The following is a 12,310-nucleotide window of genomic DNA, read 5'->3' on the forward strand; positions in this document are numbered from 1 at the left end:
TTCAAACTAATTTTGAAAAATTGTTTAGTTTTTTTGGTGTTTTCTTTTTTTTAGCAACTTGCTAATTTTTTTTTTTTGCAAGTGAATATCATTCTTGTTTCGACATAATGCATTATGATACATTTGGTTAATATATTTGACTGTGTATTGAGCAACCAACCTTTGTCAAAAATGTTGTTTATATATTTCTTCAATAACTACATATTATGTTAGAAAAATGTATATGAAGTTTTTAAATTGAAATGCAACATTGCAAACATGATCTTTTACCGGAACAGATAGTTATATATATATTTAGATATTTTACAGTATAATCTAGTACAGTGCTTCTCAAATTGTTTTGAAATGAGGCTCTTTAAATTTAATGTAAAACTGTCAAGGCCCCTTAATCAAAATTATTATAATTGTTTTTTCTAAATTAGGTATATACACTAAAATTACATGTACTATTTCAAACAGATAAATTATTAAAATTCATAGTAAATTAATGTTTTAATATACCTTTGAGAAATATTAATAATAGTATTAAAATTTAAGTATCTAAACTTTTTCCATAAACACTTAAAGTCTAAAGAAAATAAGCATTGATCTAGGATGTTCATATAAGTCTATCAACCATTTAACATATAGATATATATGTTTCTATCCCCAGGATAAGTAATAACATTTATTTTATAATATACAATAAATACTATGAATATATTATAAAATCAATGGTGATAGGTACAACTGAGTAATAATTAATGCTTATATAAGAAATTCAAAATATATGCATTTTGGTTACACATAGGTAATATGAATACTAGTATAATACTAGTACTAGCAGTATTATGAATTCTATTTAAAATCAATATATTAATTAATAATTAATAATTATTATTTGTTAATTATAACACTTTGAAAGCATTATGTATGATAATTTAGTGAATTACCTCTTACATTTTTTTTGTAATAAGAAATTTAAAAATGACAATTTAGTTAATTATATTTAATAATATTAAAGTTGTATTTGATAAAAAGAAAGTATTTAAATACATGTATACAAATAATTTAGAACATAGAAGTCATTATGCAATGAAAAATTTTGAATTTTATTCCTCAAATCATAATATATTTTAAATTTTCTATAGTTTTAGTGTACTAAAGTGTTCGTTTTTCGGCCTCTTTAGGACATATAGCGCTCCCGGTGGTGACGTCTATCTGTAGTAAAATTTTCAATCAAGTTTTCAAACAAGTGACGACACCTTATCAATACACCTTGGTCTCGACTCTATATACCCATCAAGGACATACATATTTATTATTTATATATTATAAGATACATCATATCACATACTTATCTAAAAATATTATGCTTTAATGAGGTGTTTATTCGTACCTATGTGATTATATAATAGGAAAACTATATAATATTTTTATGTGATTTGGTAATATTTATAAATTTTTGTTACGATGGTTTATAGTTTATAAATTATTTTTAATGACGATATTTAGATGATTTTATAAGTATTAATTAGTAATCAATAATTGTAGGTATTGAATAATTATTTTTGTATTAATTATTATTTATTATGTTACAATTTCAATTAACGTAATGTGTAACGTCCATTCTTAGTTTATTCATTTTTTTTTTGAATTGCCGGATCGAACGTTCAAATCGCCTGTTGTGTAAAGTAAACTTTCCAAAATGACAAGATACAACAATTTTCAAAAAATACAGTTTTTTAAACGGTTTCAAGCTCTGTGACTTTTAATGGAGAGAAAAAGTAAATTGCAAATTAGAGGGGGTCTAAATGTTTGTTTGTGACAAAGAGTAAAAGGAAACTGAGAAATATGGGGCGCCAAAATGGTAATTACTGGTCTCATTGCGATTGTACGAATATTGTAGGAGTGCATAAATTAAATAGATACATAAATTCTGTTATATGTATATATATTATATAAGATAATATAATCTTTTGTGTTTACAAATATTGTGTATAAACATCCAGAAATGTGAGGGAAATTGCAGCTGAATCCTGGGTTGATGAAATAGTCGTCCTTTAAAGCTACCTAACGCGGTTATAATAATAATGATAATAACAAAAAGTGGATGTCACTCTGCTGTACAGTAGGTTACAAGTGGGACGTGGGTGATTGTATAATGGATTGTATTAAACTTGAATACAATGATATACCTAATATCATTTTATAAGAAAAATGATTCTTAGCGGAGACAGTTTGTCGGTCTGGATTTTTTATATTGTTATTATTTATTATAGCCTGTTAGGTAGTTGAATTAATATTATAATATTGTTATTTTTTATTCGTTCTATGGTTATAAGCAAATAGCGTTAGAAATTAAAATCCCATTTTTAGAGATTTTTCGTAATTTGTCGGTAGTTTTTCCCGTGGCATTAAATAACTATTGAACTATTACCTCTCTAAAGTACCATCTTGATCCAATTTGCTAAAAGATAAGGTACTATATGTTGAAATCGAAGAACTCCTTCTAGTAAAACTTTTGTATGCAGGATAAAAAAAATAAATAAATAACCACCATTGTAAAATCACTAGCTTCTTCGCTCCGCTCAGAATCTAAAATAACAAAAACATAACATTCATAATGATATAATAAACATGATTTATGGTGTAATATTAATAAAATAATAATACTTATACCGACCGCCAAACTTTTGTTGGGTGTCGGTTTTTGTGTGACACACAAATCCCACGACACAGAAACTACAGGGTCACTATCTACTTTACTTTACGTTGAGCAGACGAGCCAGCAACAGATCACCAAAGCAATCATGTGGTTGTACAAGAGACGGCTAGACGTGGTAATGGGTGGCTACTAGTTGCGTCCCGAGGTAAAAATTTCTTCCGAATTGCGGCCTGAGTTATTTTGGGGTGTATACGAATTGCGGCCCGAGTTTTTTTGGGTTACACACGAATTGCGGCCCGAAATTTAAAATCAAATTAATTGAAATATGTAAATTAAAATTAAAAAAGCCTCATTTTCCTTCACATTTGTATTTAGACTTAAGACTGTCTGTAGCATCAGTAGATACTGCAGGTAGGTTAAAAATGATGTTTTGCTTTCATTTAAACATTTTGCACTGGTAAAAACGTATATGATATTTTAAAGTTAACAATGTTAGAATAATTGAGTAAACTTCGTTGGTATTATGGCACTGGTAATAACTTGTAGGGTAAGTATTTGTTTAAATTCAAGTTTGTCAATTTGGTTTTATTTTAAACATTTCTAATAAATATTTCTTTTTCATTTATATTTGTTCTGCGAGTATTGAAGTTAATTATATTATGTCGTACAAATCTTTTTAGTACATCAATATCGATCAACATTATTATTTACATTTTTATGGCAACAAAATATGGATACTGTGATTATATTTTATCAGTCAAGATTAAATTATCTTGAATTAAAGAAACCCGGGCCGCAACTCGTCTGTATCCAAAATAAACTCAGGCCGCAAATCGGATTAGACCTTTTTTCGTAGTTATCTTTGGGACGCAACTAGTATGCAGCCGTGGTAATCGACGACCCGGTAGTCATGATCGATGTATATAGAGTCGACCCAAACAACATGCACTGGTTGATCGTGCCCAGTATAAAGGTGAGCAGCCTCGACGCGATGACCCTATAGTCTAATCGAGTTAGTCGCAATCGATTTCCGCAGACAGCCGATATATACTATACGATATACAATATTGTAATCGATGAATTATATATAAATATAATAGTATTAAATACCTAGTTGCGAGCATAATAATATATTATATTATGTGATTAATGATTATAATATAATGTCCACCTGTTTTTATTTTATTTTATTTTGTGATAATTTGTCACTTTTACGTGTTTGCAGCGCGTGGTCAACATCACCGAACCGGGCTGGGTGCCTATTGACCTACAGAGGATCAGAATGTCCGACTGGTTCATGACCACTGACGAGGCAAAGGACTTGACACTAGTGGTGCACGCGTACTACGTAAACAAGAACATCACGCACATAAGGATGTCTGTTTATATCAGCATTTTCTATACACCATGCCTTTTTTTAAAAATATTTCGACTTATTTTGAGCTGTTTAGGAACATTTTCAGTTTCCAATTTTTTTAGTTTTTTATTTTATAAATATCAATAAAACTTTATTTGTTAGGTACAAAAGCTTGAAAATTTATTAGAAGGCTCCTAATATATTGTTACAAATACAGATGAAATATATTAAAAATCCATAGTTACAATTTTTTTTTATAAGCATTTAAAGTTCAAATATTGACAAAATACGTAAAAATGACGAAAATTTGCAAATTATTTTGAGTTAGAAATTCATGAAAAATTTTCTTTTTAAATCTAAGTATTGAAAATGTGATACAATATTCCTCATAAGTTTGTCTACCTTTTTCATAGAAAAAATGTTTTCAAGCAAATAAAATTAAATTTTTATGAACGTTTGAATTTCATATTTATTTGATATTCACTCGATTTCTCATGTAACGATTTTCTTATTTTGTTGTAATTAAAATACGGATGACTATAAATACTTAAAAATTTCACTGAATGTTTATATTTTCATTTTCTATACACCATACAATTTTAAAAATAATTTGACTCTTTTTAAGCTGTTTACGGACATTGTCAATTTTCAATTTTTTTAGTTTTTTTTCTATAAATATCAATAAAATTTTATTTGATGTGTAAAAAGTGTGAAAATTTAATGCAAGGCTCCTAATATATTGTTACTACAGCAGTTGAAAAAATATTTAAAATACATAGGCACGACTTTTTATTATAAAAATTTAAAGTTCGAATTTCGACAAAATTTAATAATTATTTTGTAGTTAAATATTTATAAAATGTTCAACTTTTATAGCTTAGGATTGAAAATTTAAAACGTAAATAGGTTATATATAAATTACTTTGTTCCCAATAATATCATCAAATATACTTATAGTATTATCATACGCTGACAAACCGTCTCCGCTCAGAATCGTTTTTCGTATACAATGATATGATATCATTGAACTCAAATTTAACACCATCCATTACAGTGACCCACTTGTAACCTACTGTACAACAAAGTGATACCCACTTGCCTACATTTTTTTCGTTTTTTTTTCTATACATATCAATAAATATTAATTATTTAAAGGCAGGACATCATATTTATATATAGGTACCTACTTCCTACCCAGTACCCATACTTATGCATACTGTATACATGCCCTGAACCGTGAAAAATCCACCCCGACCACTTAACGGACCAACACTCAAGTATCCCGGCACCCACCCACCGACTTCACCAAAATTTGATCCGTGTGGGTTTTTGTGCAGATCCCGTACCTGGAGGTGCACACGGAAGACGACACATGGTCGCGGCCCAAGCGCTTTGTTCAGGGCCAAGATTACCAGGAAGCCAATATGTGCTGCCGGCACCCGCTGGAGATGGACTTCGAGGACATTGGCTGCAATTGGGTCATTGCGCCCAAGAGGTACAACGCGAACTACTGTTCTGGAGAGTGTTCGTTGGTGCCCATGGAAAATGGTTATCGTAATGGTTACCAAACATTCGGGCATCAGTTCGTGTTGCGCTCCTCGCAAGATGAGTAACATATCCATGTTGCACTTCGACGAAGATTTTAACATCATCTATTCTACGTTGCCGGGCATGGTGTATGACACGTGCTGGTGCAGTTTGAAACCAACAATATAACCGCCGCAGCGACCATGCGTTATTAATATTATATTTTTAACAAATAATAATAATATATTAATATGCAAAAATATGAAAATGTTACTATTATTATAATTATATATTTCATCCCAGTTGCATATAGTATTGCATTGCATACCTATACTATATTAATTATTTATGTATAATACTATAATATATAGATATATTTTTAGTGTCATAATTTTGTATTTTTTTCGTTCGTTTGTTTTACTATGCGTTTTAAAATTATACTCTCTATAATCAAAAGTAGTGTGATACCTACACATGCACTGTAGGATTTTGGATACGGGTTTTTTTTATCATTTAATCCTCGTCGAATAGATGCCATTTTTTATGCACATTCAGTCGTTTACGAAGACAGTGAAAATGATGGTGTGCGTTTCGTACATTATCATATTACACGATTCTTATATTATTGTTATTATATTACCTATGTAATATAATAATAATATTATCAGTTATCACGAAATCTTCGATGTTTCTGCGACACAATAACCACTAGGTTAGGTAGGTTATCACACTAACTATATCTATTATATTATACCGACATCGTATCGACGATTTAACTTATAATATTATATAATATATTGTACCTACGATAGAATTCGAGAGTGAAATTGCTATAAGATACAACAATACGAGAATCAGTATTATATCCGTCCATGGTCGTTAAACACCCGGCACTAAAACCGTCAACAACAAAATACATATTACGCATTATACACTATATAATATATATTTCACATGAAGGCATTATCCATACATAATACACAGTTGTTGCGTATGTTTGTCCTTATTAGCACGATAGTGTGCACCGCATAGCTATATATATAGTTATACCTCTTATTCCTGTCATAAGGTTCATCACACCGGTATAAAATTATTCACGTGACCAAAATCCTCTTTAGTTTTCTATCGAGATTTGGTACGTATCAATATTAGTCGAAGTTGAATATCATAATTTTGTTGATATTTAGGTTCTCTTCGGGTTCTCACCTAGCTGGCTAGGTATACAGGTACCTACCCTGCTATACTAATTTTTTTATGCATCAATTATTAAAGTTTTAACTATAATATCTACATGTTTTTAAGTAGTTTGCTGTTCTAAGACATGATTATTTCGATTAACATGGTATGACAAGCGGTCTAACTACAATATAATAGAGTTTAAATTCTTAATATATAAATGCGGTTATACTTATAGGTATAACTTATAGAACATCAAAAATTCAAGGCAGAATTGATTATTATGAAACATTTAAATGATTTAAACTATAATTGTATGGTACTATTCAGTTTTATTTGTCACATTTTAAGTACATTATCATACCTATTTATATTATGTTAAATTCCATTTTGGTCATCAGAATTTGAATAAATGTACCTACTACTAGAGGGTGGTGAATGTGTTTAAAAAATCACCCTATATGCGTGAGTTAGAAAAAAACTCGTAGCACTGAAATTATAAAATCATTTTAATACTCCTTTACATAAAAAAAATTGCAATTCATAATAAACCGTACATTTTTAAAATTTTTAGTAGGTAACGATATTTTTAACACGTAAAAATGAATTTAAATCATTTAAAAAATGCAGTATTTATATTGTTGTATAGTACATTAATATGTTGAGTTGATTAAAACTTTAAATGTTTTTCTTGAACATTTAAAATTTAAAATGCATATTATTTTATTGTGTCGTAAATCGTCATTTATTCTTCAACCATATATTCTTGCATGTATGTATGTTATCTACTATAAACTCCTTGTATTTGAAATAATATTATACGGATTTTAATAACCAACAGCTTATTTAGTTATTTAATGTGCATTGATTAGACACATAAATTGTAAATTAAACGTATGTACTAACTATAGTATACTATTACTTACTTAAAATACAATAACTGATACCTCAAAATTGAACTTTATTCGAAAAATACAGATATATGGGTTAGCTGACATTTATAATAATTGAGTAAAAAAATGATTCATTGCATTTTAAGCAACACTATTTAATAAACTACAATTAATATTTTATGAACAAATTAGTAGTTTTTTATTGTTTTGATAATAATTATAGATACTCCTTAGTTCTCAACATAATTTACGGAACTATCATCTGACAGACATTAAAAAAATAATAACTAGTTTAATAATATCATTGTTGAATAAATTTATAGATATTGAACATCAGAACCCCCCACCATTAATAATCTATGCCTACGCCCCTGGGCAGTGTAGATCCTAGATAAATATAATTTCATCTAGATATAGATAAAGATAAATTATAATAATGTTATCTAGATAAAGATGGAAACATTTTTTTCATCTAGATACAATCCAATTATCTGATAAATTTTTTTATATTGGTTTATGGCACTCTTTGTAAGCTCGTAGCAATACAGAATAACTTAATAGTATGTTATCGAAAATGTAGATAGTTATTAGTAAATACTACCTACTTAATAAAATACTTAATTGTCTACCTATAAATTATAATAAATAAAAGCCATTTAATAAATTAAATTATCTAGATAAATTCATCTAGGTAACAGTGCGTTCCAGTAAAAGTACCAATATGTCGTAAAATGGGTCCTCAAATTACATTAACAGTTTGAAGAGAATAAAATTGCTAATTGAATTTTATCTAAAGCTAAATTTGGTTTCCTTGTACACCCAGAAAATGTTAAAGACTCAATACAAAATTTGTTAAAGGATTTGCAATTAAAAATCCATTCAGGAACAATTTGCCTGGTATAAATGGTTTAAATTATTTTTAAATAGACACAAAGATATAGCAAAAAGGCATACTGAGGTTATTTCATAAGCCAGAACTGCTGTAACAGAGCATTCAACAATTAGACAATAATGGTTTAGTAGAAATCTATCTTATGTAGAAGAGTAAGGTAGTTTAGACATTTTAAATGATATCAACAGGGTAATTAACTTTGATGAACCCGGTTTACAATTATGTCCCAAATGAGGTAGTATGGGGACAAAAAAATGAAAAACTTTTATGAAGTAGCAAATAAGTATTTCTTCCTATTTATATTATATTACCTATTATGGTTTTCTAGTTATTGTTTTATTTATTTTAATTTTTTTTTTTTATATGGATTTGAGATAACTATATTGAAGTTTTAACACATTACTATTTTTAATTTAAATAAAAAAATATTATAATATATGTATAATTATAGTAAGGTATCCATATTTGAACTTACTCAATCACTATTTTATTAACTTTAAATGAGTTATGTTTAAAATTATTTGATTTATGTTAACGTCTTAACTAATATTATACTACAAAGTCAATAATAATATAATAAAATAAAATCATTTACTGGTGATATTGACCTAGCTAGTAAGAATATATAAGTATAAGGAGATGATTAAGGTTATTGGATAGATAGGTATATAAGTATTTAATTAATAGTTTAATAAAAATAATAAATATGCTTAAATATAAAAAATTACCAACAATAAGGATGTAGGTACATATAAATAAAAAAAGTTTCAAAATGAACAAAATATTTATTATTTTTAAATTTACCTTATGCATTCTTCATCGTATATAGTTCTTAAACGAGTAGTTTCTTGTTTAGCTCTTAATAGTAAAATTTTCCTAAATTTAATTCTTTCATTTAAGCGTTCGTTGTCAGCATTATTAGGCAAACAATTAGGACTGTGGTCTTTACCACTTACAATCGAACCATTTTGCCTAATTGATGCCGATCCTTTGCAAAATTTTTGGTAGCAAGTCAAATAACTAAAATAAAAAATATATTAAAGATTTATTAATTTAATCAATAAAAATAAATAGGTATACAAAATTCAAAGTTAAGTTAATTATCAAGTTTGAACAAACACAACTTACCGAACTCCCTTACGTTCACCACTATTAAATTTGTAATAAAAACCTTTGTCGTCTTCAATGCGATTCATTATTACAATATTATTTAGTAACCTACACGAGAGGGACGTTATTATGTAATATGTATGATAGCCAAGAACAACTGAAGAACTGCGAAGACGTGAAATCGTGAAGCATAAACGTTGTTAGACAAATCGCTAAATAAACACGATAACAATAATAACATTACATACACATGAACAATAAATTTGGATTTCCCTGTATTGTTTTTCAGTGCATATTATTTAACTTTATTATTTTAACCAGCTTCTCGGTAAGAGGTGCGTGATTGGCTTGCCGATCACCGGCAATAACATTCTGAGAATTACAGCGCGATTGGGGGTAGAGCTTATTTTCCACGCTCTATTGCTCTCATTAAAATATTATTAATAGATATCAAATAAACATGGGTCAGTCATTAGAATAGAAACTATAATTTATATAACAATATCAGAGCGTAAGCGTAATATCAGTTTTTAATAGCATGGGGCAAAAGTATACTAATACATGGCTAAATATTTGAATAATATAATGTTGATAGGGATTGTGAACCACAAGGAAAATTCTTCACCTTTTCGCCAATAAACTCTCATCAAATTTAGCCACTGTATAACTTGTTAATACTGATTGTAAATATTCTAAATTTGTTATTCCATAAAAAAAAGGCATATGTGTACTTGTATATTATATAATAGTAAATTATATTATGACATTATATAGGTACCTTTTATTTAATGTCTTATATTATATGAATTATTATTTAAATGAGCAATTATAATGGTGCGTAATGACATATATATGCAATTATTTATCTGTGTAGTTTGCATTCTGAATCTTAATACATATATGTGTATAGTGTATATTAGTAGCTAGCATAGACGTGCGCAGTCTTTTTTCGAAAAATATGCCGGTATTTTAAAACATAGGTACCTAGCTCAATCCAAAAAATAACTCCCCAAAAACTCTTAATAAATAATAGGTACAAATAACTCGCCATATAATTCGAAAAGAAATTAACATGCATTTTAATTAGCTTATTTATTGGTTTTAGATATTTTAATTTGAAAAGTTTGTACTGTGATTTCATTTAAAGTAACAGTATAGAAATCTACAGACATTTGATCATATTATAATAATATAATAATGACAAAAAATGATATAATCTAACTAAATGAAATTCTTTTATTTTTGATAGTAGTAGTTCCTATATATTTGTATGTTCTGAGTACCTTTTTTATAGGGAGATTTCTACAATTCAAGCGGCCATTTCTACATGCTCCATTGTGTAACACATAATCTCAAAAAGTGTAGGTAATGTATGTTCAGAGCACCTTTTTTACAGGGAAATTTAATCAGTTTAAGTGGTCATTTCTACATGCTCCACCGCGTAACACAACATTTTAAAAAGTATGATTTTTAAACAGTTTATGTGATCGTGTAACACATCACAGAACTGTGTATAGACTATAGGTATATGTATAGGTACAAAATAATTATGTAATTTTTATTTTTAGTTTAATAGTAATATTACTTAGTAAATTATATTAATTTTCTAAGTATAAATGAAAAATTTGATAAATATAATAATATATTATTAAAATTTTAAAATTTTGTGTTACACGGTGGACCATGTAGAAATTACCCCTGAAATTGATTAAATTTCCCTGTAAAAAGGTGCTCAGAACATACAAATATATATTACTGATAGTTGTAGGTAGTATGAAAATAAGCAATACTGCAGGGGCCTGAATGTTCTGGTGACACCGGCAATTCTCCCGAAAACAGTGGATTTTGATTTCAACTATATTATCATAAAAATATAATTATGAAATCTAATTAATATTTGATTTTGTCTCAACTCCCAATATTTTATTATAAGAATTAAGAAAATAATATAAAAAAAGGTGGGTAAGTGGATGTCGCTCTGCTGTACTGTAGGTTACAAGTGGGTCACTGTATAATGGATGGTATTAAATTTGAATGCAATGATATAATATCATTGTATAAGAAAAACGATTCTGAGCGGAGACGGTATGTCAGTCTAGGTATAAGACATACTCGTATTATATACTTTTCTATGGTATTAAATTATATGGAATTTATGAATAAATTCCTTAAAATATGCACAGTCTTATCATGAGCATAATTCTTATTCCTTATACTATAGTAGATTGTATGGATAGGCCATAATAATATTGTGATTTTTCAGTTTCATATATCCCCGAATAATATTTTTAAATTACAACAAAAACAAAGATCGTTAATATTGATTTTAATATGTAATTTCGTCCAAATTTGAATTTAAAATGTCTGTAAAAAATAACTGTGTTCATATATTTTTTAGATTTTTTGGTTACAGTATGAACTATTTATGAGAACATTTGTTTTAAATTTGCAATTTTTAGCTATAAAAACTGAACATTTTATAACTTATTAATTACAATGATTGATAATTTTCGAGATTTTGATAAATGTTGTCAAAATTCGATGTTTAAATGCTTATAAAAAAAAATTGTGCCTATGTATTTTTAATATTTTTTAATTTCTACTGTAACAATGTATCAGGAGCTTTATATTAATTTTTTACACTTTTTGGCCCAACAGATAAAACTTTATTGATATTTATAGAAAAAAAAACTAAAAAAATTGAAAAC

The 12,310-nt window shown here is 27.7% G+C and overlaps 1 protein-coding gene across 4 annotated transcripts in view; it reads left to right on the top strand.

Moving 5' to 3' along the window:
* LOC100572705 overlaps nucleotides 1-5,922 on the top strand; it is a 23,255-nt gene extending 17,333 nt beyond the window's left edge. For 2 of the 4 annotated variants that reach the window (XM_016801253.2, XM_016801254.2), the window contains exons 3-6: nucleotides 2,763-2,822; nucleotides 3,537-3,620; nucleotides 3,873-4,024; nucleotides 5,342-5,922. In XM_016801253.2, coding sequence (XP_016656742.1) covers nucleotides 2,763-2,822; nucleotides 3,537-3,620; nucleotides 3,873-4,024; nucleotides 5,342-5,720 — 675 coding nt within the window. In that variant the 3' untranslated portion in view covers nucleotides 5,721-5,922. Of the gene's footprint in view, nucleotides 1-1,169; nucleotides 1,440-2,762; nucleotides 2,823-3,536; nucleotides 3,621-3,872; nucleotides 4,025-5,341 lie in introns of those variants that run through there. The other 2 variants (XR_001678832.2, XR_001678833.2) reach the window with 2 other exon arrangements.
* Nucleotides 5,923-12,310: the final 6,388 nt, after the last annotated feature.

This window comes from Acyrthosiphon pisum, chromosome X (genome assembly GCF_005508785.2).
Source record: "Acyrthosiphon pisum isolate AL4f chromosome X, pea_aphid_22Mar2018_4r6ur, whole genome shotgun sequence".
Taxonomy (NCBI): Eukaryota; Metazoa; Arthropoda; class Insecta; order Hemiptera; family Aphididae; genus Acyrthosiphon; species Acyrthosiphon pisum.